The sequence below is a fragment of the Canis lupus genome, chromosome X, assembly GCF_048164855.1.
Source record: "Canis lupus baileyi chromosome X, mCanLup2.hap1, whole genome shotgun sequence".
NCBI lineage: Eukaryota > Metazoa > Chordata > Mammalia > Carnivora > Canidae > Canis > Canis lupus.
Window position 1 is genome coordinate 53,419,853 of NC_132876.1, and position 26,294 is coordinate 53,446,146.

At 36.6% G+C, this 26,294-nt stretch overlaps 1 protein-coding gene and 1 non-coding gene across 7 annotated transcripts in view; one reads left to right on the forward strand and one right to left on the reverse strand.

The window, feature by feature from the left end:
- The window catches only part of DIAPH2 (diaphanous related formin 2), a 1,054,304-nt gene that overhangs the window by 137,530 nt on the left and 890,480 nt on the right, over positions 1 to 26,294 (reverse strand). For 4 of the 6 annotated variants that reach the window (XM_072816462.1, XM_072816464.1, XM_072816463.1 and 1 more), the window contains one exon: positions 11,552 to 11,632. The exons of the other annotated variants lie outside the window; for them this stretch is intronic. In XM_072816462.1, coding sequence (XP_072672563.1) covers positions 11,559 to 11,632 — 74 coding nt within the window. In that variant the 3' untranslated portion in view covers positions 11,552 to 11,558. The remainder of the gene's footprint in view (positions 1 to 11,551; positions 11,633 to 26,294) is intronic. 6 annotated transcript variants of the gene reach the window in all.
- On the forward strand, positions 25,423 to 25,526 carry LOC140628871 (U6 spliceosomal RNA). Its single transcript, XR_012026803.1, has one exon. It is a non-coding gene; the product is annotated as a U6 spliceosomal RNA (small nuclear RNA).

Sequence of the window (26,294 nt, forward strand, 5' to 3'; positions counted from 1 at the left end):
TCACATACTATGGATATAGTATCAGTGTCACAATCATATATGTAGTTAATAAAGTGATTCACCTGTAGTGTTAAATAAAATGTGCACAAAAAGTCTAATACATTGCAGGGGTTCCTGGCTGGCTCAGTCAATAAAGCAATGCAACTCTTGATCTCGAGGTTGTGGGTTTGAGCCCCTGGTTGGGTATAAAGAGTACCTAAATGAAAAAAAAATCTTTAAAAAACCTAATAAATTGCTTATTCAAACTTTCTTGGTTTCCTTTACAAAAATTTATTAAGAAAAGCCCTTTGAAATATTCTATTTATCTCAACCAATAGATATACCAAAATCAAACTTAAATAACTTAGGCTTGCTAAGTATAAAACAATACACACTTGACAATATGGAAAAAATATAAGAAATAATTTTATCAAATTCTGTTAGATCAAGAAGGATGGGGAATGGGTTGGTAAAGGCTATATATAAGCTACACTGATTTGCACAGTGGTTTCTGTTCTTGGTGTTAAGATCAACAAACAACTGAAAACCTTCTATGTGTGACACTGTGGTAGGATACTGGGGCTAATGAATATAACAGAAGTCTTGAGTACTTTGAGAACCATTCTATTCTATTCATCCTAAGTAATGACAATATTTACAAAGTGGATAGCAGCAGCTATGCTCATAAGTAACAGAGGTCAGTGGCTCACATTAGGAAGATTATAATGGCCCACTATTCTACTCCCTGGTATGGACAATGTAATGGCATTCAGGATACGGTGTGGAAAAATTCTAAGTGGGAAAATTTTGCTTCTATTTAAAAAAAAAAAAATTCCCCTGCCAGCTTGCTCTGATTGACAACTCTTATAGACTGACCAAATGAACCTTCAGCTTGGGAGCCTTCATTTATTCCCTGATAAGCAGTGAACTCAAGTTTCACTGTATGCATCATCTCCTAAACCCTAGTGATTTGACTAAAGTGGCATGGACTACAAATACCACCACAAACATTTAATGAAGGCCAATCCCAGCAGGAATGTTGTCAAGCTGATTTTTCAGCTTTTATAGACCCTCTACAAATCAGCTCAAATAACATTGTTCTAGGTTTAGATTAAGCATCTAATTGTGTACCCTCATATTCAATACATGGTCTCTGCTAGGATTTTCCAGAGGGATAAATTATGGTATCTGAAAACACCAAACAGACACAGCGGATATAAGAATATCTGCTTATTCCCCTGTAGACTGTGAAATATATGTTAAAGTTATTTTCAACTTATAAAAAATTTATTATTCATGTTATAGTTATTTTCTTTTTCTTTCCTCCCTAGCCATTAAAGCCAGCTTGTAAACATACAACAGAGAATATGAGACATAAGGCCAGGACAGGAATGAGTCAGGACTGTGATTAACACCAAAAACATGTCCTGTACAAAGGTAGTTCCTGGGTCACATTTATTTAATTTATTTTTTAAAGATTTATTTATTTACTTCAGGGGGGTAGAGAGAAAGTGTGTGTGCATGAGTGAGGGGAGGCGTAGAGGAGAGGGAGAGAGAGAGAATCTGGAGCAGATTTCCCACTGGTTATGGAGCCAATGCAAACCTCGATCTCACTACCTTAATATTATGGCTTGAGCTTAAACCAAGAGTCAGACGCTCAACCGAATGAGCCACCTAGGTGCCCCTCAGGGTCACATTCAGCAGGATTCTTCCACACTGTATCTTAGAACCTAAAGTATAATTCCACAGGAAAAGTGTAGAAGCTGGTATACTAGTCTATTAGAAAGAAGGAAGACTGTGTACTGGTTTCAAATCTTTGTGTGACAACCACAAAAATAAATTAGTGTAACTAACAAGTGACTTACTTTGAAATTAAATGAGAAACACAGGGCTTTGGATTATGGAAGCTGTGATTAACATTTGAAACTTCTGAAATCACATTTATGATGGACTTTCATATCAGCTATTCTTGAATTAAATAAAACATTTATTATCCTAAGTCTCAGAAAAAGCGTGTGTTCATGAGATTATACTGCTTAGATAGAATGATAATTTTAGCTTTAAAATTGTCTTATATTCCTCTTAGAAATTAGAATGACTAATCTAGAATAACTTAAAGAGAGAAATTAAGATATTTTAATCTACAGAAAAGAGAAAAAATATATACAACGCTTTTCTCAAATCACTTCTTAAATAAAGAATATTTAATGCTATGATTTTGAACTTGTCAGAAGAGATATATTCATACATATCTACATACTCAAGCTACATAGCCATCACAGTAAGATAGTGTCTAACACCAACATAAAACCAGGGAAGCACCAAAAGATTTGGTAAATCTACTTGGTTGGCTTTTGCCTATAATTACAGCACTGATTCTGTACAACTATGGTAAAACAACAACAACAACAACAACAACAAATAAAGATGAATGAAATTGGCTGGTTTGGGGAGAGATCTGTGGCAGGGTGGTGTTCCCAGTCTTCTAAAAGCTCTAAATTCATCTACTTAGTTTTTGGTGTGTCCATAGTATTTTGATCATATTTTTTCTATGTGGGCATAAGAAAAGAAAAGTATAATGATCATGGGTTATAACAGTTTAAATAAATGGGAAATAGAATTCTTTTTCTTTTTAAAACTTCAGGAAAGAGCCCAACGAAATGATTTTTTCAGTCACATAACTGGCTAACTATAGCTTGAACTAGCATTTGTATTTTATTTAAAGATTTTATTTATTTATTCATGACAGAGAGAGAGAGAGAGAGAGAGAGAGAAGCAGGCTCCATGCAGGGAGCCTGACATGGGACTCGATCCCGAGTCTCCAGGATCACACCCGGGCTGAAGGTGGCGCTAAACTGCCTTTATATACTTTCTTGTAATTTTGATACTATAAGTAATGTGAATGACTTTTTAAATAACCCACATATATTGACAAATGAGATCTAGCCTAAACAATGTGGTTGCAATCAATCACTGCTTGATTCTATCATTGTGTGAGACATTTGTGAAGTGTCTTTTTGGAATATATTTAGAGTCAACCTCACATTCTTTTCAATAGTTTCAACGACAGTAAATCTATTTTTTTTTAGATTTTGTTTATTTATTCATGAAAGACACACAGAGAGAAGCAGAGACACAGGCAGAGGAAGAAGCAGGCTCCCCGCAAGGAGCCCAATTGGGACTCGATCTTCGGACTCTGGGATCACGCCCTGAGCCAAAGGCAGACGCTCAACCACTGAGCCACCCAAGTGTCCCAACAGCAAATCTTTTATCTTTTATAGTAGACTTGAGTTTTAGAAAATAAGATGAGTACTTCAGAGCTAAACAGAATAAATAAGCTGGGTAATTAAGCTGTGTAATACTAATGTTTGGTTAAAAATTATAAAGAACATGAGATTGAATTTCTTCTTTAGCTCAAATTATGGCACTTTGAAGAACATTTATTTGGATAAATAAATTCTTGTTGGATTGGTAGTAAGAGCAATATATTCATTAAATATAAATAAATGCATAAATGTGTGTGTGCATGTGTACAGAATTGTAATGGTGGACAGGATTGTTCATTTGACAGGTAAGGAAATGGAGGCCGAGCACCTAATATACTCCTAGCAAAGTACTTGGTATATAACAAGTGCTTATTAAACAGAAAAAAAATATGTTTGTAGCAAAAACGATGATCTATGGAGAAATACACAATATATTTAAAACAGTGTTATAGTACTAGAATTATGGGTAGAGCAAAGATCTATACATTTGTTTGCCCTTCCCATATTTTATTCTTAGCGTATATGCTCTTCCATACAGTTCCTGGAAGAGGTAGCAATCCGATGAACCATGTGACCTTATCCTTGCCAAAGAGACCAATGTCACATAAAGAATAGCAGTTGAAGTAAGGGTCATGCTTTATATACCTATGGTAGTCATGTTTAAACAAAGGAAATCAATAGATAAAAAGTAGACAGAGATAAGTGAGACCATGAAAGGATAGAAAAAGTAACTTATGTTTTCAATTTGTCAGTTTTGTTTCCAGTCCAGGGCACTCTTATGATCTGACTGCTGTTTCCTGTCCTTGGATGTCCAAAAGGTTGCCTATCATGTGTTATTGGGCTTCTATTTCCCCCTTTAGAGGGGGAAAATAGAGAAAGAATTTATTTATTTATTTATTTATTTATTTATTTAGAATTTTTAAACTGTTTGTGAAATGGCTGAATGCCCAGGAAGATTACAGTGATTTCCTCCAAGTCATTCACATAGTGGCAAGTCAAGGACTAGAAAGCAGATCTTCTAACCCAACATATAGCACCTATCAGTAGAATATGCTGGTTCAGGTCACAGACCATGGAAATACATGACCTTGGAAATGTTACTTAATCTCTTCTTGCCTAATTTTCTCCCTCTATAAAAGGAATAATAGTACTTAACCCATCCAATAGGATTGTTGTGAGAATTAAATTAGTTATTATATACCATAAATAGTAACAGCTAATTGAACCTGGGTAGGAATCTGACCTAAAGGGCAGCCATCCTAGGCCCTAACGCAAAAAGGGGAGGAGCACCAAATAGCATTCCTTTCACAGAAATGTGGAATTGAAAAAAAAAAAAAAAAAGAAATGTGGAATTGGGACCAAGAGTCTTTGTCAGGAACTAGAAGGGGCAGTCACACCAGGAGAAGTAGAGTCTCCCTCCAAGCACAGGATAAGCAAAGTACGCTTCAGAAAAGGGTCATCAGCTTGTGCTGAGTGGCATCCCAGAAACAACTTGAATGTGGAATGAGGATCCCATTTTCAGGGATCTAGGTCTAGATATAGGATATTTCCTCCCAAATTCCCTTGAGCCTCTCTGTATCTCTTCAATAAATGCTCAATTTATATAGCTCCTGGTTATAAAGTAAATAAGACACGAGGATGTAATATACAGCATAGAGAATATAGTTAATAATATTGTAACAAGTGTATATGGTGATATATGATAACTAGACTTACCTTGGTGACCATTTTGTAGTGCATATAATTATCAAATCACTGTTATATACCTGAAGCTACTATATGTCAATTACTCTTCAATTTAAAAAATAGCAAGATTTCCTTGCAGTCAACAAAGACATAATTAAATACAATACTTATTAATATTACCTCAAGTTTTAGTATGAAAAGAAAAAGTAATTGCACATACAGGCCATAGGCAGTAGGCGATAGCCCTAGTCAAGCGTATTTCTCAAACATATTTCCCAACCTTTTTTTTTTTTAAGATTGTATTTATTCATTCATGAGAGACACACAGAGAGAGAGAGAGAGAGAGAGAGAGAGAGACCTAGAGACACAGGCAGAAGGAGAAGCAGACTCCATGCAGGGAGCCTGCCATGGGACTTGATTCTGAGACTCCAGGATCATGCCCTGGGCTGAAGGTGGCGCTAAACCGCTGTTCCACCCAGGCTGCCCTTCTCTAGCGTTTTCATACTGTTTTTCAGCTTTGTCAATATAATACTCTCAGTTCTCTCTTTCTTGGTAAAAGTGCTTTATCCCCATCTTATCACCAAGAACTAAATGACACAGGTCTTAAGAATGAGTAATTAATCATTCTATATTATTTTAGCATCATTGGATTAATTTTGTTTAAAATGACAGATAATAGTTTAAGCCTACATTCTTCCAATGAAAATGTGAAAATGTTCTCTACAGATGTTCTTCACCCTTAGAAGGCCAGCCAAACTTTAAGGCATATTCTACAATTAGTACCCTGAAAATATTTTTTAAAACAGCAAAACAGCAAACTGAGCACATACCAGAAGAAATATAAGACCACTGCAAATTGTAAACAAGTTTGGATGATTTATAGAAGAGAATTCTACAAAGCTCCCATAATGTCAGGATATAAACAGTTTTTAGTGCTATTTAGTGAAATGATAATTAAAAAACTCATTGAACTAAATGAGAATTTAGGACTGTCAGACAAATGCTTGTAAGGGGTTAATTAATTCATATGAACCACACAGTTCAGCTGAAAATGAGCTCATTATTCTAAACCATCAATTTATCTACTTCTTACTATTGCTCTCCTTTCTCCATCATATTCACCTTGCTACACCCTCATCCCCAGTAGCAAATGTCAGGAAGTAGAAATTTTTAAAAGGAAATGTGAGCTAAAGGCATTTTGTCAGGGTACTCAGGGGTACAGAGATGTCTGCTGGAACACTGAAATGAAAAGATCTTTTATTAGTACACCATGGCTCATAACATTCCAAAGGGCTCAATACTTTCATTATGTACACAAACATACCTCTTCCTCCTTTTCAAATGCCTCATTACAGCTAAGCCTTGAGCTTTCTTCTTAAAAAGCTTTCCTCTGAAATTATTAATAATCTGAAATTCCCTACAGGCCAACGGCATTATTATAGTCAAAATGCATCAATATGTATATATACTTACATACTCTCTTTTACACTATGTTAAATAACAAAGTACTTATTGGGAACAGTAAAGAATTTATAAGCTATATAGGGAAAAGCCTAGAGGAAGATGGCAATATCCTAGACTCTAAGGAAACGGCTCTTGAAGCTTATTAGGTGGGTGTAGGAGATTGTAATAGGATTATGAGTTTTGGTTTAGCCTGTCCATCATTTCAAAATCCCCATAACTAACGGGACTATCTTCATAGGGGTCTGAGTTTAATATTAAAGCTGCTTTATTTAATTCTTCCTATTTTATAATGCTTGAGTGCTAATTAGTTCCATCTACTTTCTTGAGGCTTGTCAATAAGGCAACTTGAAAGCCAAGAACCTACTGAATTATGGATTAGCCAGTTCTGTAACAGTGGGTTCAAGAAACCTAGTTAGCTACTCCAAATTGTAATATGATTATAGGCACAGGAAGGCATAAGATACTCTTGTTATCTTCTGCTTAAAAGCAGAAAAATACACCCTTATAAGTAAACTGTTTATTTTTGATGTGTTAATGATCATTTTAGATCTAAAACTAAAATAAATAATGTTTACGTTTGTGTGTGTCAAACATAGCCAATTAAATTCACAATATCCACAATATTTGCTATAAAAAAGTGGCAAACTGGTTTTAATTTTTTTTTTTTGAACACAGATACAAATTTTAAAGATGGAAAAGATTGAGAATGAGCCTGACTAGCATTAACCCCCTCATCTACCTTCACTTTTATTGAAGCTGCATCACAGCCACCTTGATCCTTCCTATCAATTTCCTACTTTTGGCATTTCAACTGACTCCTTTCTCCTACAGCTAGACTCTAGAATCAGCCATTTAGGGTCACAAATTCTGGAGTTAGAAGGGAAGTTAGAGATAAACTGACATAGCTCTCTCATTTCATAAGGGAATTAACTGAGATCCAGAGGTTAGGATTTCATAGGTGATAGCAGTGTTGGAAAATTAATCCATGTTTCCTGATTCCCTGCTCAGTGAAGCTTCACTTTTACTTACCATCATAACCATCCCATTTAACCATGTCCAGATTCACTGGCCTCATTAGGCTGCTGAGCTACTCCTCCAATAATCTGGGATGCCCCTCCCCCCACATTAGTTTCCTTAGCCTTAGGGAATCAAGCTATGGTGGAATACTGACAAAACTTAACTTGGATATGTCTATTATGTGCTCCCTGGCTTACTCCTCAAGTGTGTCCAAATTCCTCTTGCCTCCACAGGCTTCTAATTCTACCTTCCTTTTCTCATTCCTAAAACATGATCTTGTCTTTTAATTTGTAAGAATAAGCCTGCATCCCTAGTGTCATCATCTGCCTTCACTTAAGTATTAATTATATTCTATCCTGTTCATCTTTGTGGTAGAAACAGCTCTCCTTATTCTCTCTCCTGAAAGTTAATGCTCCTATGTTTCTTCCCTTCCTATGAACCCTGTCAATCTCTCCCTCTTAACTACTGCCTTCGTTAAACCAAAACTAATAAAATTAGTTGATAATGGTTAATAATAGCAGTAATAACAACTATCTAGTACATACAAAGTGTTTATGATGCACATCAGGCAACATTTTAGGCACTTTGTAGGTATTAATTTAATCTTCAGAATAACCTCTGAGGTAGATACTTCTTTTATGCTCATTTTACAGAAAAGGAGATTGAAATAGAGAGAGGTGAAGTAACTTGCCCAAGATGCAAAACTAAGAAGTGGTAGTGGCAAGATTTGAACTTAGACAGTTTAGCTCCAGAGTCTGTGTTCCTAATCATCACAGTGCTTCTTTTATATATGACATATCTATACCATTAGTTATTAGCTTATGTTGGACAACTTGCTTAACTTCTCAGAGACTCAGTTCCCTTATATGTAAAATAAGAATAATATTGCTAATCTTAAAAGACTGATATAAAGATTAAGTGAACTAGGAAATATGTAATCCACCATGCCTGGTATATTAAATGTCAGTTTTAAAAAATACTAGACAGCAATACAAAAGAATAAGAAAGATAACCATGCACTCATATAAAACAATGTACAAAATACATTGTTAAATAACCAAAACAAGGTGGCAAATGAATAAGTAAATGCCAGTTAATATAATGATAATAATGATGATGATGATGATCATCATCATCATCATCATAACAAATAAGCCTAGCTTTTATTAACCAAATATTCAGGGATAACTCTCCCAGAGGGAGATAAGCTTTATTATGTATTTAAGAAATCCTTACCAAGCACTGTTCTAAGCACTTTACCAATGTTAATTCATTTAGTCTGAAAAATAGCAATGAGGTGAATCCTACTATTATTTCCATATTATATATATGAGAACTGAGACAGAGAGTTGATTAACTTCCCCCAAGGTCACAAAGCTAGTAAGTAGCAGAGCAAGATTTGTACTCAAACAGTCTAACTCCAGAGTGTGTGCTAGGCAGGCTCTCAGTGAAATAGGGCCAAACTTGTAACTCGCATGTCATGGGAGAATAGCATAGATGCATATAGCCGTAGTAAGTATGAAAAGGTATAGTTTAGCGTATGTTCCCCAAACTTGTCAACTAAAGAAAAAATTTGGGCTTTATAAAAATAAAAACAAAAACAAAACCAGAATCCTGGGCCCAATCCCAAACCTACTAAGTCAGACTCAGGAATGGAGACCAGTAGAAGTTAACAGAGAAGTAAATCAGAATCACTTTGGTAGGTAGTTTTGTTTTTGTTTTTGTTTTTGTTTTTGTTTTAATATCCATTCCTAGAATCAATCCCTAGATAGTGGTTCCCAGGTCTTACTTGTTACCTGTGAGGGATGCTAGGGAACCAACAAATCATTTTGAAAACTGATAAACAAAGAGAAAGAATCAAGCATTCACCCTGTCTTCTCTATCTGAAATATACTTGAATGTAACCAAATAGCTGATGAGAGGACATTCCTTTTCATAGAGGTATTACAAATAATTTTTTTTTAAAGAGGGGATGATAGAATACTACTCTTTGAATTAATGGATCTAGATAATGATCATCAGTGGCTGCTGATACACTAAGAGTAAACCAGCCATCATGCGTTCCATTATAGAACAACACACCAAGAATAATAAGTCTTGCTTAAAAATATGGAATGCAAATCTGATCTAGTCTCTATATCTAAGTTTATAGAAAATATATGATATTTATATATCATATATATATATATAAATGATATATATATATATAAATGATACCACTAGGATAGAATACAATAAATACAAACTCTATTAGACAAATGACCTGGTTGCTTCAGCAATAACAATGGACAATTATAATTTTTTTAAAAAATGAAGAGATATAGTAGCTAGCCTCCAAGATGATCACTCCAATTATCCCCAACCCCTATATTTATGCTCCAGTGTAGTTCTACATTGTTTCTGGGTTGGTCTATGTAACCAGTAGAATATGACAGATATGTTGTCATTTCCAAGACTAGGTCATAGAAAGAACTGTGGCTTCCTCTTTGCTCTTTCTTGTGCTCTCTTAGATCAATTGCTCTTGGGGAAGCCAGTGGCCATATTGTAAGAGACTCAAAAAGCCCTGTAGAGAGGCTCACATGGTGGAGAAGTGATCTGGAAAGCAGATTCAAGATCACAGATGCAGCCCTGGGCAACATCCTCACTACCACTTGAGAGATAATAAGACATGAATGATTCAGCTAAGCTGCTCCCAAATTCCTGACAGAGACACACTAAGATAATAATATTTGTAATTTTAAGCCACTATGTTTGAGGGTAATTTGTTATTTAGCAATTGATAACTAAAACAATACAGATGTCATAGTTTAAAAAGAGACTTAAGAGAACAACAATAATAAGTAGATCTTATTCAGTTCTTGATTTAAACTGGGGCCTGGAGGGGGGGGCATGTGGTAGACCATGAAATGTGAACACTAGTTGTTAGTAAGGAAACATTTTTTATAAGATATGATGGTACTATTTGGTTATGATATAAATAATTTTTACAATTTATGAATAAATAATAGAAATATTCAAAGATGAAACAATGTAATATCTAGGACTTGAGAAAATCCAATGATGGGAGTATACACAGAACAAGATTGAATAAGAATTTATCATTGTTGAGCCTAGATGCTGAGTTATTTTGTATATAGTTAATTATTTTGTATATAGTTGAAAATTTGAGGGAGCGGGGCAAGATGGCAGAGGAGTAGGGTCTCCAAGTCATCTGTCCCCACCAACTTACCTACAAAACTTTCAAATCATTCTGAAAACCTACAAATTCGACCTGAGATTTAAAGAGAGAACAGAACAGCTGGAGTGCTACAGAGAGAAGAGTTTTAGCTTGTAACAAGGTAGGAAGGTGGAAAAAAAAAATAAGAAAAAAATCAACTGGGGGAGGGGCCCCACAAGGAGCTGGGCTAAGGCCGTGATGCAAGAGCCTCCCGTGACAGGAAAGCCCAGTCCCAGAGAAGCAGGAACTTTAAAAATCCACACCCGATTCCTCCTGGACAGAAAGGTGTTTAGCAGGAACTCAGACAGAATCACAGGAGGGGCAAGGGAGCCTCCAGTTTTCTGGAGTCACTGATAGAGGAAGTGCGCCCAGGGGAAAGCGGCCACAGACTGTGAGCCGAGCTGGGTAAAGGGGTGGAGTACACACCAGCAGGGCATCGGGAAGAAGCCAGTCGGTCAGGCAGGGGCTCCGGGCGGAGGGGGCTGCGCCCTGCTGCCTTCGGTAGCCGTGGACCCTGGAGCGTGATACCAGCAGCACAGGCCCCGGATCCCAGGGCATCAGAGGACACAGCCCAGGATCCTACACTCCCCCCAGGACAGGCAGAGGTGGGGAAGGCACAGGACAGCGTGGACACTCTGCTGCTGGGCGACCCCAAGCTGTGCAGATCAGCAGTGCTCCTCCCCCCCACCCCCCCTTGCCCCTGGAGGATTCAGGTCTGTGCAGACTGGGAGACTGTGGTAGTTACTGTGGGAGCTGACTCCAGAGCTGGAGAGATGACTGCTGCCAGTGTTGTTCCTCCTTGTGTCACCCTGTGCTTGGGATGGAGAGAGGCCGCCAGGGAAAAGGCACCTCACAGGATAAACAGCTCCCACTGAGCCCTGCATGTGGCATGGGGAAGGACAGCTCCCCCAGGAACACATACCTGAGAATCAGCACAGCAGGCCCCTCCCCCAGAAGACCAGCTGGAAGGACAGGGGAAGACCAACTTCTTGACCAAGCAGTGCTGGAAAGACCCAGGGGAAGTCAAGGGATTTACAGAATATAGAACCAGAGGACACTCATCCTTTTTTTTTTCTTTCTTTCTTTTTCCAGTGCAACTTGTTTTTTTATCAGACTGTAAATTTCCAATTTTTTTTTTCTCTTTTCCCACCTTAACTACAATATTTTACCACCTCTTCATTTTTAAGATTCTTCCTTTTTGACGTTCCTATTTCTACAATTACAGGTCCTAGATATATTTTCCACTTCTAGATTCCCTTCAACATACTCAACTTAATTTTGGGAGATATACAAGGTATGGGTTTTTTTGTTTTTTGTATTTTGTATTCTCTGCCTCATTTTGTTCTACAATGGAAGAAGTTAATACCTTCTAAAACATAACCAGTATGCACCCAGACCAAGTGGTACACTGTGCTGGTTCATTCTGTGAGATTCCTCATTCCCATTCTGCCCCCCTCTTTTATCTCATTTATGTTTTGCTAGTCAATGTTGGGGCCTCCCACAAGTATTTCTGGTTTATAAAAATTTGAGACTGAGCATCTTCTAATATACAGACCTTAATATACTCAGAAACAAGAGGATCACCCTCTAGAACCCTTCAGGTAGACGACATTCTCCATCCACTAAAACTTCATCACCACCACCATCTAGCAGACCACCCCCCTTTTTTTCTTCTCCTTTATTTTTCTTTTTTCTTTTTGTTTTGTTTTCTTTTTTTCTCTTCTTATTTGGGATTCCTGGACTTTTATTTTTTATTACTTTGTTATAAATTTGTTTTTCACTTTAGTGGTCCTTTTCTTTTATTTCATTCTCATCTTTGTTTTCAATTTTGGGTCTCTGATCTCTTTGGAATCATATAGGGTGAAATTTACTTAGGTCATGGTTGATATTCTTGATGCAGCCCGCTCATACAACCACCCTGCACTGAGCAAAATGACTACAAAGAGGAACTCACCACAAAAGAAAGAATCAGAAACAGTACTCTCTGCCACAGAGTTATAGAATTTGGATGACAATTCAATGTCAGAAAGCCAATTCAGAAGCACAATTATAAAGCTACTGGTGGCTCTGGAAAAAAGCATAAAGGATTCCAGAGACTTCATGATGGCAGAATTTAGATCTAATCAGGCCAAAATTAAAAATCAATTAAATGAGATGCAATCCAAACTGGAGGCCCTAACAATGAGGGTTAAGGAGGTAGAAGAAAAAGTGAGTGACATAGAAGACAAGTTGATGGCAAGGAATGAAGCTGAGGAAAAAAAGAAACAAAATTAAAAGACCATGAGGAAAGGTTAAGGGAAATAAATGACAGCCTCAGAAGGAAAGATCTATGTATGATTGCAGTTCCAGAGGGTGCCCAGAGGGCCAGAGGGCCAGAAAACACATTTGAACAAATCATAGCTGAGAATTTCCCTAATTTGGGTAAGGAAACAGGCATTCAGATCCAGGAGATAGAGAGGTCCTCCCCTAAAATCAATAAAAAACGTTCAACACCTTGAAATCTAATAGTGAAATTTGGAAATTCCAAAGATAAAGAGAAAATCCTTAAAGCAGCAAGAGACAAGAGATCCCTAACTTATATAGGGACAACCATTAGATTAACAGCAGACCTCTCCACAGAGACCTTGCAGGCCAGAGGGGCTGGCAGGATATATTCAGGGTCCTAAATCAGAAGAACATGCAGCCAAGAATACTTTATCCAGCAAGGCTCTCATTCAGAATAGAAAGAGTGCAAAAGAGCTTCCAAGATAGGCAGAAACTTAAAGAATCTATGATCACCAAAACAGCTTTGCAAGAAATATGAAGGGGGACTCTGTAAAAGAAAGAGGACGCCCAAAGAAATAATCCACAAAAACAGGGACTGAATAGGTATTATGATGACACTAAATTCATATCTTTCAATAGTAACTCTGAACATGAATGGGCTAAATGATTCCATCAAAAGACGTAGGGTTTCAGACTGGATAAAAAGCAAGACCCATCTATTTACTGTTTACAAGAGACTAATTTTAGACCTAGGACACCTAGAGCCTGAAAATGAAAGGTTGGAGAACGATTTACCATTCAAATGGTCCTCAAAAGAAAGCAGGGGGAGCCATCCTCATATCAGATAAATTAAAGTTTATCCCAAAGACTGTAGTAAGAGATGAAGAGGGACACTATATCATACTTAAAGGGTCTATCCAACAAAAGGACCTAACAATCATGAATATTTATGCCCCGAATGTGGGAGCAGCTAAGTGTATCAATCAATTAATAACCAAAGTAAAGACATACTTAGATAATAACACTCTAATACTGGGAGGCTTCAACACTGCACTTTCTGCAAATGACAGATATTCTAAGCACAGTATCTCCAAGGAAACAAGAGCTTTAAATGATAAACTGGACCAGATGGGTTTCACAGATATTTACATCCAAACGCAAATGAATATACATTCTTCTGAAGTGCACATGGAACTTTCTCCAGAATAGACCACATACTGGGTCTCAAATCAGGTCCCAACTGATACCAAAAGATTGGGATTGTCCCCTGCATATTTTCAGAGCTCAATGTTGTGAAACTAGAACTCAATCACAAGAAGAAATTTGGAAGAAACACAAACACGTGGAGGTTAAAGAGCATCCTGCTTAAAGATGAATGGGTCAAACAGGAAATTAGAGAAGAAATAAAAGGATTCATGAAAACTAATGAAAATGAAGATACAACAGTTCAAAATATTTGGGAAACAACAAAAGCAGTCTTAAGAGGGAAATACATCACAATACAAGCATCCCTCAAAAAACTGGAAAAAAAATCAAATACATATGCTAACCTTGCACCTAAAGGAACTGGAGAGAGAACAGCAAATAAAACCTACACCCAGCAGAAGAAGAGAGTTAATAAAGATTTGATAAGAACTCAATGAAATAGAGATCAGAAGAACTGTAGAACAGCTCAACAAAACCAGGAGTTGGTTCTTTGAAGGAATTAATAAGATAGATAAACCATTAGCCAGCCTTGTTAAAAAGAAAAGAGAAAAGACTCAAATTAATAAAATCACAAATGAAAAAGGGGAGATCACCACCAATACCAAGGAAATACAAATGATTTAAAAAACTTATTATGAGTAGCTATATGCCAATAAATTAGGCAATCTAGAAGAAATGGATGCATTTCTGGAAAACCACAAATTACTAAAACTGGAACAAGCAGTAATAAAAAACCTGAACAGGCTGATAACCAGAGAGGAAATTGAAGTAGAACAGGCTGATAACCAGGGAGGAAATTGAAGTAGTCATCAAAAACCTCCCAAGACACAAAAGTCCAGGGCCAGATGGCTTCCCAGGGGAATTCTATCAAACGTTTAAAGAAGAAACAATTCCTATTCTACTAAAGCTGTTCTGAAAGATAGAAAGAGATGGAATACTTCCAAACCCATTGTATGAGGCCAGCATCACCTTAATTCCAAAACCAGACAAAGACCCCACCAAAAAGAACTATAGACCAATATCCCTGATGAACATGGATGCAAAAATTCTCAACAAGATACTAGCCAATAGGATACCAACAATACATTAAGAAGATTATTCACCATGACCAAGTGGGATTTATCCCCTGGATGCAAGGCTGGTTCAACACTCATAAAGCAATCCACATGATAGATCATATCAACAAGAGAAAAAACAAGAACCATATGATCCTGTCAATAGATGCAGAGAAAGTATTTGACAAAATACAGCATTCATTCCTGATCAAAACTCTCCAGAGTGTAGGGATACAGGGAACATTCCTCAGCATCTTAAAAGCCAATTACAAAAAGCCCACAGCAAATATCACTCTCAATGGGGAAACACTGAGAGCCTTTCCCCTAAGATCAGGAACACGAATGGGATGTTCACTCTCACCACTGCTATTCAACATAGTTTTAAAAGTCCTAGCCTCAGCAATCAGACAACAAAAAGAAATAAAAGGCATTCAAATTGGCAAAGAAGAAGACAAACTTCTCCTCTTTGCAGATCACATGGTACTGTACATATAAAACCCAAAAGAGGGCAGCCCTGGTGGCTCAGCATTTAGTGCCGCCTTCAGCCCAGGGCCTGATCCTGGAGACCAGGGATCGAGTCCCATGTCGGGCTTCCTGCATGGAGCCTGCTTCTCCCTCTGCCTGTGTCTCTGCCTCTCTCTCTCTCTCTCTCTGTGTGCGTGTCTCATGAATAAATAAATAAAAATCTTAAAAAAAAAAAAAAGACTCCACCCCAAGATTGCTGGAACTCATACAGGAATTCGGCAGTGTGGCAGGATACAAAATCAATGCCCAGAAGTCAGTGGCATTTCTATACACTGAGACTGAAGAAAGAGAAATTAAGGAGTTAATCCCATTTACAATTGCACCCAAAAGCATAAGATACCTAGGAATAAACCTTAGCAAAGACATAAAGCATCTGTACCCAAAAAGCTACAGAACACTTCTGAAAGAAATGGAGGAAGACACAAAGAGATGGGAAAATATTCCATGCTCGTGGATTGGAAGAATTAATACTGTGAAAATGTCTATGCTACCCAGGGCAATTTAATGCAATCCCTATTAAAATAATGTGGACTTTCTTCAGAGAGTTGGAACAAATTATCTTGAGATTTGTGTGGAATCAGAAAAGATCCCGAATAGCCAGGGGAATATTTAAAAATAAAACCAGAGCCGGGTGCATCAGAATGCCAGATTTCAAGTTGTAGTACAAAGCTATGATCATCAAGACAATGTGGTGCTGTCACAAAAACAGACACATAGATCAATGGAACAGAATAGTGAACCCAGAAATGGTCCCTCAACTCTATGGGCAACTAATATTCGACAAAGCCAGAAAGACTATCCACTGGAAAAAGGATAGTCTCTTCAATAAATGGTGCTGGGGAAATTGGACAGCCATGTGCAGAAGAATGAAACTAGACCATTCTCTTACACCATAGACAAAGATAAACTCAAAATCGATGAAAGATCTAAATGTGAGACAGGAATCCAACAAAATCCTAGAGGAGAACACAGGCAACACCCTTTTTGAACTTGGCCACAGTAACTTCTTACAAGATACATCTACGAAGTCAACGGAAACAAAAGCAAAAATGAACTATTGGGATTTAATCAAGATAATATGCTTCAGCACAGGAAAGGTAACAGCCAATAAAACTAAAAGACAACCTACAGAATGGGAGAAGATATTTGCAAATGACCTATCAGACAAAGGGCTAGTATCCAAGATTTCTAAAGAACTTATTAAACTCACCAACAAAGAAACAAACAATCCAATCATGAAATGGGTGAAAGACATGAACAGAAATTTCACCAAAGAAGACATACACATGGCCAACAAACACATCACAAAATGCTCCGCATCACTTGCCCTCAGGGAAATACAAATCAAAAACCACAATGAGGGGCAGCCCCGGTGGCGCAGCGGTTTAGCGCCGCCTGCAGCCTGGGGTGTGATCCTGGAGACCCATGATCGAGTCCCACATCGGGCTTCCTGCATGGAGCCTGCTTCTCCCTCTGCCTGTGTCTCTGCCTCTCTCTTCACTCTCTCTGAATGAATAAATAAGTAAATCTTTAAAAAAAATTTAAAAAAGTTAAAAAAAAAAAACACAATGAGATACCACCTCACACCAGTGAGAATGGTGATAATGAACAAGACAGGAAACCACAAATGTTGGAGAGGATCTGGAGAAAGCGGAACCTTCTTGCACTGTTGGTGGGAATGTGAACTGGTACAGCCACTCTAGAAAATGTGTAGAGGTTCCTCAAAGAGTTAAAAATAGAACTGCTCTATGACCCAGCAATTTCACTGCTAAGAATTTACCCCAAAGATGCAGATGCAGTGAAACGGCAGGGCACCTGCACCCCAATGTTTATAGCAGCAATATCCACAATAGCCAAACTATGGAAGGAGTCTCCATGAGGAAGCGGCCTCATCGAGAGATAAATGGATAAAGAAGTTTTGGTGTATATGTACAGTGGAATATTACTCAGCCTTTAGAAACGACAAGTACCCACCATTTGCTTCAACGTGGATAGAACTGGACGGTATTATGTTGAGTGAAGTAAGTCAATCAGAGTAGGACAAGCATTATGTGGTCTCATTCATTTGGCGAATATAAAAAATAGTGAAAGGGAATAAAGGGGAAAGGAGAGAAAATCAGTGGGAAATATCAGTGAGGGTGACAGAACATGAGATACACCTAACTCTGGGAAGCAAACAAGGGGTAGTGGAAAGGGAGGTGGATGGTGGGACGGGGTGAATGGGTGACGGGCACTTAGGGGGGCACTTGATGGGATGAGCATTTGGTGTTATGGTATATGTTGGCAAATCAAACTCCAATAAAAAATATACAAAAAAGAAAAAAAATTCACAATAAAGAATAGGGGGGAAAAGGACTGACTGACCACCAAGGCCTCACATCAGATGAAGCAATTACAAGTAAACCAACCACTTAGGAGAGACAAGTTCTCATTAGCCATAAAAGCTTCATCTAAGCGTGTCATTGCATATAAATTTATATATTGTATATACACATAGATATATACATATCTCTTCTTTGGTGTGGTCATGTCATTTCTCCCCAGTTAGATATAAGATAGTAGTTTGGAGATATTTTTTCATTTATTGATTATTTGATTTATTTATCATTGAAGTTAGCTTTTAAAGTACAAGACAGACCGCAGCATTTGTATACGAAAAAAGAAATCAATTTAAAGAAAGATATTAAGAAGAAAAGAAATAGAGGATAAGCCATGATGCATGATTTTGAAGGTTGTAAGATAAGTGAGATGAGGAGTACAATGTGGCCATCAGTAAGGGTACTGAAAGAAAATGAGGCCTGGCACATAAGGGAATTTACTGAGCCTTTCGGTGTGAGTTTGAATTTGAGGGACTGGAGAGAATAGAAGAAATCTGGAACAAGAACCAAGGCATGTGATTTGGGTAACAATGGATAAGGAGATTGCTAAGCAGTAATGAAGACTCAAATAATGCTACAAGTATACTTTAGACATAAAAGATTTTAAAAAATAGATCAATATTTTAGATTCTTCCACAAAGAAATGAATTACTTTTAGCATTTATTTTGTTTTGTTGTTACTGTGTGATTTTATTTTTAAGAGGAGAGGACTGAGTAGCACTTGTGCTTCAATTGTAACACAACTATCAGTGAGATCTGATTCTAAATACTATATTCCTTATTTTATAAACTTCTACTCAAGAAGCTTTCAAAATAGCTTGAATAATTTATGATTTGATTTTAGTAATCTGCAATAGTTGGGAAATATGTAAATATTTCTTCTCTTACTTTGTGCAAGTCCAAAAAAAGCAAGGTCAACCAATAAAGGCAATATCAAAACAGTAAAAACCTCACATTTGAGAAAAATAAGATGTATTTTAACATCTAACTGGGTCATTTACAGAAGGATAAAGACAATCACTTAAACATTTTTTCCATGGGCATTTGAAAATAATGCCTCAATAAATAGCTATGGACACTTAGAAGAGGAAGCTTAAATATAATAATATCCATAATTTAATAGGACACATAGCTATAGAGCAATTTCATTTTAAAATAGAAAAATCTAAAATAAGATTTCCACTATCCAGAAACCTCAGAGAATGAGTTGATCTGCATAGCTGTGGATTTATACATTTTAAATACCACTACTTTTTATCTTAGCCATTTGTATAGAAATGTTTCACAGATATATACTTTGCTGCATACAAAAAGAGAATCTACAGAAAATACATCATTGTTGATTCACATAATTATCATTAACATCAAATACTGTGCTGTTCTGTATATCCAACAAGGTCCTCAGGGCACACTTGAGCTGTGTCTATTTTTCCTTTAAACAGAGCAGAACTACTCTATGTTTAAAGTTCCTTTTCATCTTAAAAATGTTTTAAATACTATTTTATTTATTCTGATGATATAATCATCACATGAAGGAGAATATGAGAAGTTGGAAGAAAGTAAAAATCACCCATAATACTGTGATATAGCTATAAGGACTTAATATTATGATGCATTTCATTCTGATTGCTTCAACAACTACATACATATCTTTTACTTAGGTGAGATCAATTGTAGTTAGTTTTGAGTCCTATACTTTTGCTTTGTAAGATGTTATCTGCTTTGATGATTAGTTCCTCTCCTCCAATAGAATCAGCATATTAGCTCTCAGTTTCTATTGCTGTGAGTGGGTCTTAGCATACCTACCTCCTCGATATTATTGTGTTGTTTCCTATTTACTGGGGGTGAAAAAAAAGCAAGAAAACCAGGATGCCACAGAGTAGGAGGATCCTAGGCTTGTCTTGTCCCATGAAACAGCTAGATAACTATCAAATAATTTCTGGGATATCAAATATCCTAGAAATCAACCTGAAGACTGACAGAATTCCACAACTAAAAGGAAAGAAAAGGCCACATTGAAGAAGGTTTGCAGACATAACTGGCTTTTCTAACAAAAAGAAGGCAGAGACTTACACAAAATGCCAAGATGGAGGAATTTATCCCAGATGAAAGAAGAACATAAACTCACAGCCAGAGATCTATGTGAAACAGATGTAAGTAACATACCTGATGGAGAATTTAAAGTAATAGTCATAAGGATACTCACTGGGCTTGAGAAAAGAAGAGAAGACATCATTGAGACCCTTATCACAGAGATAAAACAAAAAAGAATCAATCAGAAATGAGAAATACAATAAACAAGATAGAAAACAGATTTGATGTAAGACATAGCAGGCTGGAAGAAGCACAAGAATGAATTATTGATCTAGAAGACAGAATAATGGAAATTAACAAGACTGAACAAAAGAGAAAGGAATTAGGCAACATGAGGACAGACTTAAGGAATTCCGTGACTCCACCAAGTGTAAAAAAAACAAAACAAAACAAAAAACTATTCATATTATAGGAATTGCAGAAGAAGAGAGAGAAAGGGGTAGAAAACTTATTTGAAGAACTAATAGTTGAAAACTTGCCTAATCTGGGGAAGGAAACAAACATCTGGATCCTGGAGAACTCACATCAAAACCAACAAAAGCAGGTCAACACCAATATATATTATAATTAAATTTAAAAATACACAGATAAAAAAATCCTAAAAGCAGAAAGAAAAAAGAAGTCCCTAACTTAAAAGAGAAGACCCATAAAGCTAGCTGCAGATACCTCTACAGAAATTTGGCAAGCGAGAGGGAGCAGCATGATTTATTCAAAGTGCTGAGTGGGAAAAATACGCAGTCAAGAACAGTCTATCCAGAAAGGCTATCATTCAGAATGGAAGAAGAGATAAAGAATCTCCCAGACAAACAAAAACTAAGGAGTGCATGACCACTAAACAAGCCCACCAAGATAGATTAAAGGGGACTTCTTGGGTGGAAAGGAGAGACCAAAAGTGACAAACATAAGAAAAGATCAGAGAAAATTTCCAGAAACAATGACAAAACAAGTAATAAAATGGTAATAAATACATATTTATCAATAATTACTCTGAATGTAAATGACTAAACTTTTTTTTAAAAGATTTTATTTATTTATTTATAAGAGAAACAGAGAGATAAAGAGAGGCAGAGACACAGGCAGAGGGAGAAGCAGGCTCCATGCAGGGAGCCTGATGTGGGACTCGATCCCAGGACTCCAGGATCATGCCCTGGGCTGAAGGCAGGCACTAAACTGCTGAGCCACCCAGGGATCCCCATGACTAAACTTTCTAATCCAAAAGACATAGGCTGTCAGAATGGGAAAAAAAAAAAAAAGACCCATTTCTGTGCTGCCTAGTAGGTAGACTCTTTTTTAACCTAAAGACACCGGTAGATTGAAAATGAGGGGATGGAGAAATACTTATCACAAAAACAAATGTCAAAAGAAGGCTGAAATAGCAATACTTACATCAGACAAACTAGACTTGAAAACAAAGACTATAACAAGAACTGAAGAAAGGCACTATATCATAATAAAGGAGACAATCCAACAAGAAGATCTAACAACTGTACCCATGCACCCAATCTGGGAGCACTCGAGTACATAAAACAATAACAAACATAAAGGAACTCATTGATAATAATACAATAATAGTAGGGGACTTTAACACTCCATTTACATCAATGGATAGGTCATCTAAATAGAAAATATACAAGGTGGGGCACCTGGGTGGTGCAGTGGGTTAAGCATCCAACTCTTGGTTTTGGCTCAGCTTGTGGTGTCAGGGTTGTGAGATCAAGGCCTGCATCAGGCTCTGTGACAAGTGGATTAAGATTCTCTCTTTCTCCCCCCCCCCCACTTGCTTTCTCTTTCTCTCAAATGGATAAATACATCTTTAAAAAAGGGAAAGAAACAAGGAAACAACAGCTTTGAATGACACACTTGACCAGATAGAATTAACAGATATTTTCAGAACATTCCATCCTAAAACAGCAAAATTCACATTTTTCAAGTGCACATGGGACATTATCCAGAATAGATCACAAAACAGCCCTCAACAAATACAAAAAGATTGAAATTATACCATGCACCTTTTCTGAACACAGTGCTATAAAACCAGAAGTCAACCACAAGAAAAAATTCAGAAAGATCTCAAATATATGGAAGTTAAACAATATGCTACTAAACAATAAATAGATCAGGAAACCACAGAAAAATAAACAACATATGGAAAGAAATGAAATTGAAAACACAATGGTCCCAGATTTTTTGGAAGCAACAAAAGTGGTCCCAAGAGGGAAGTATATGTGGAGGCCGAGAAAATTAAGGCCATTCCACTTTAAGTTCAGCCTTAGCACAAGTACAGCCATCCCAGGCCCCTGTGAATAAGAGCTGAACTTTACCTTACTTCAGTTACAGGAAGAAAACAGCTTACAGCTTAACGTCCTAGAAAGCCCCTATTAGAATGAGAACAGAGCCCAAGCCAAGGGCAGGAAGCCCCTATTAGAATGAGAACAGAGCCCAAGCCAAGGGCAGGAAGCCCCTATTAGAATAAGAACAGAGCTCTACGCCCTTTAATGCCCCATATCAAAATGTAAACAGAACTTGAGAAATTTCTCCACCCCTTCTGAAGATCCCCTAGACCAGCCTATAAAAACTAAGCTGAAACCCACCTCAGGGTCCAAGTCCCTGCTCCGCTATACTTGGACCCAAGCTCGAGCATGTAAATAAACCCTCGTGTGTTTGCATCGGTGTCAACTTCTTGGTGGTTTCTCGGATTCGCAATCTTGGGCACAACAGTATACAAGCAATACAGGCCTACCTCAAAAAGCAAGAAAACTCTCAATAAACAACCTAACCTTACACCTAAAGGGGCTAGAAAAAGAAAAACAAATGAAGCCTAAAGACAGCAGGAGGAAGGAAATAATGAAGATCAGAGCAGAAATAAATGATATAGAAATTTTAAAAAAACAATAGAACAGATCAATGAAAGCAGGAGCTATTTCATACAACACAGCTCATTTCACCAAGTCTAATTTTCAAAGAGGTTTTTATAATTAAAGTTCATCCTCCAAACCTCTACATAGTTTCAAAGAAACCAACCAAGTTTACAGTTCTAGAGCCATTTTTTAAGGGTGCTATAGGTTAAAAATTGTATATATACTAATTCACAGTACATACAAATGCCCCTTATATTTGAACCACTGTAACAACTGAGCTATATAACAATGATTTTATAATATCTTAGATTTTTACCTCTTGATTGCCATGTGCAACTTCTATTAACATTAAAGACAGATTCATTTGTGCTCACCAATGGATGGACGTATATAGAGGCAATGCTGAATTTGAAGAACAGCACAAAAGTCTTTTTAAAAAAGCCTAATGTTCATTATTTCATCTAGATGCCTCAGCACTCAAGAAACTTGAACTGATATTTTCACAATACATAACAATCACTTGATCCATACACACACAAAAAGCAGCTGCTTCATAGGCTTAACCATGTTACATAATGCTGACAGAACATGATAAATACCATAGCCAATTGAAATTGCATAAGCAGTTTTAGCAAGTACAATGTAAGACATACAGCATCATTCAATGCCAAGTATTTTCACAAGCAATGGTGAGAGGTGCTAATAGAGGGCATAATGGGTCCCTCTAAAGAGGAGGGTGGGGGGACTCATTCAGATATAGGTCCTCCCATCCTTTGTTCCTTTGACTATAGCTCTCACTCCATGCTTGTCATTTGAGTAGGCATTTAGTCAAATGAAATTCTCTAGGATTATAGTAGGCATTGTTTTGTTAAAAGCCTGGTAACCAATAGAAAATACTACGTTCTCCTACCCCTCCCTAACAATCTTCCTTTTGAATGACCATCAGTTGTTTCACAAGATAAAACACATTTATATTGTATAAACTTGTTTACCTGCTAGTTAACCAGGAAATACTATTGAGTTTTATTACTTTAATTACAAAAATCATAAAATAAAATACATATGCAATAGAAAAAGATTATATAACAAATAGCTATTTTCAAATTGCCTTGGGACTGTTTATGGAGTGGTTTGGCCTAAAGCAATTACTAAAACCAGATTTGAATGCTATTATAAGTAGATATAAGCTTTCCTTACACAACCCGTATTTATATTATCAATAAAAGCTGTAACTTAAAGCTTGCAGCAATTACTTTGTGGAGAAAGCAGGGCAAATTTATTATCTGTGATCCTTTCTTTATCTCTCCCTATTATATCTGGGATAACTGTGTAGTACTTAGGTAATATGACTAAATCTTATTAGTGGAGGGCTTTTCTATTTTAAGCACAAATCTGGCATTTAAAAATCTCAAAGTCAAAAAATTAACATAGAAAATGTCAGGAAATTAAGCAAATTAAAAGATACTGTCAATAGCATGAAGAACTGTCAAAGGACTAATAACCCCAGTAAAATAGTATCAGGAATGGGTAATAAATTTTTGAAAAGTAGATACCAAGGCAAGAGAGACATTTAATGTCAAAGCATAAAAGATATTTAAAGCAAAATAGCTATTATATTAAGCCATCAGTCCTTTGATTATTATTTTATCATTTGTATAGTTGACATAGCTGAATAAAAATAGCAGTAAAAATCTGAGGTTCTTAAATTACCAGCTTACACCAGTGCTAACCATGAAGCATAACCAATGCTAGCATAAGTAAGATTAATTTCCAGCTTAATGGAAATATTAATGTATTTGTATGTTTCAAAATTAGCTTCTTTAGAAAAATGTAAATGAGAAAAAATTTTAATGATATATAATCCTTTCAAAGCAGGCTTATTTCTTTTTATTTTAAAACTTTATTTTTCCTTCCATGAATGTTAAAGTGGCAGGTAGTCAGTAATATAAATTATTCACGTGAATTCTATTTTAATTAGCCAAAAAAGAGTCATAAACATGAGAAAAAAGAACTTTTAATTTTGTTGGTTTAGAAAGAGAAAGATTTATACATAACAAAATATTAGTTCACTTGTTCTTCTGACACAGAATCTTGACACAGAATCTTGACATTATTAAAGGAGTTAGAAGAGTAGAACACTTTGGAGTACATATTGAATTTCTCACTTTAATAATGAAGATGTAGTTCTGTGTAATCTAAAATTAATTTAAAGCTAGTGAAAAGAAGTAATATTCTAGTATCTGTTTTGTTCTTTCCTATTTAAATTTAACAAGTAGTAGCAGCTTTCAGGAGGACAGCATACACAAAAGATTAAAATTAGATGTCAAAGTTAAATAAGTCAAGTTTGCCTTCTATTATTTGAATGGGGTTTAACTAGTTCAATAACCTGGTTTTTTTTGGGGGGGGATTATCGTGCTTGCTTTGGCAGCACATATACTAACATTGGAATGATATAGAGATTAGCAGGGCCCCTGCACAAGGATGACACACAAATTCATAAAAATTATTTTCTTCTCAAAACTCTGTAGAATAAACTTTAAAAGCCATGAACATTTCATAAATCGTGTGATATTCAGGTTGAAAACAAATAAGATGACAAGTAGATGCGAAAGGAAAAGAAAGAATCACATAAAGGAAATGTTTTGGAGGGAGTGGGGTAAACAAGGCTACTCTTAGCAAAATCCTTTCACTCCCTGCCCCAAAATACAAGTCAAATGAGAGCCTTCCATGTGAAGCAATGCGGTCCTATGACCAAAGTATCATGAAAAATGTACCAGTGGCTTGTTTTCATTTTAGCTGCATTTTTGACAATTTATGGCCTGTAGAGACATTCCCTGTATCACATACTCAAGTAACAAATGTACTGTGTGTCATCTCTAAAGTCACGTTACTGGGATTGTATTCAAATAGCCTTTGCTTTGGGTGGTTTTCCTAATAGGAAAGATTGATTTATAATTATTCATTTATACTCTCCTGCCCACCCCCAATTATTCCTACAAGCTGCACAGTCAACTGATTTGAAATAAGTGAACAAAGAAACAATGTGCTTTAGAAAACATGACTGAAGCATTCACATCATTTAGAAGAGAAAAATCCCAGGAATAAAAGAGCTTGGGTCTACCTTAAAGCAGGAACTTCCCTGCAGAGAGAAATGGGAAGAAGCACATAATGCTACTGCAGCTGCAATATTTCTGAAGTAGGACACTCAGAAAAGGGCACAAGCTATTCATGTTTTTAGAAACATTATGTTTAATTCCTCTGCAAAAGATTTAGCAGCTTAGTGG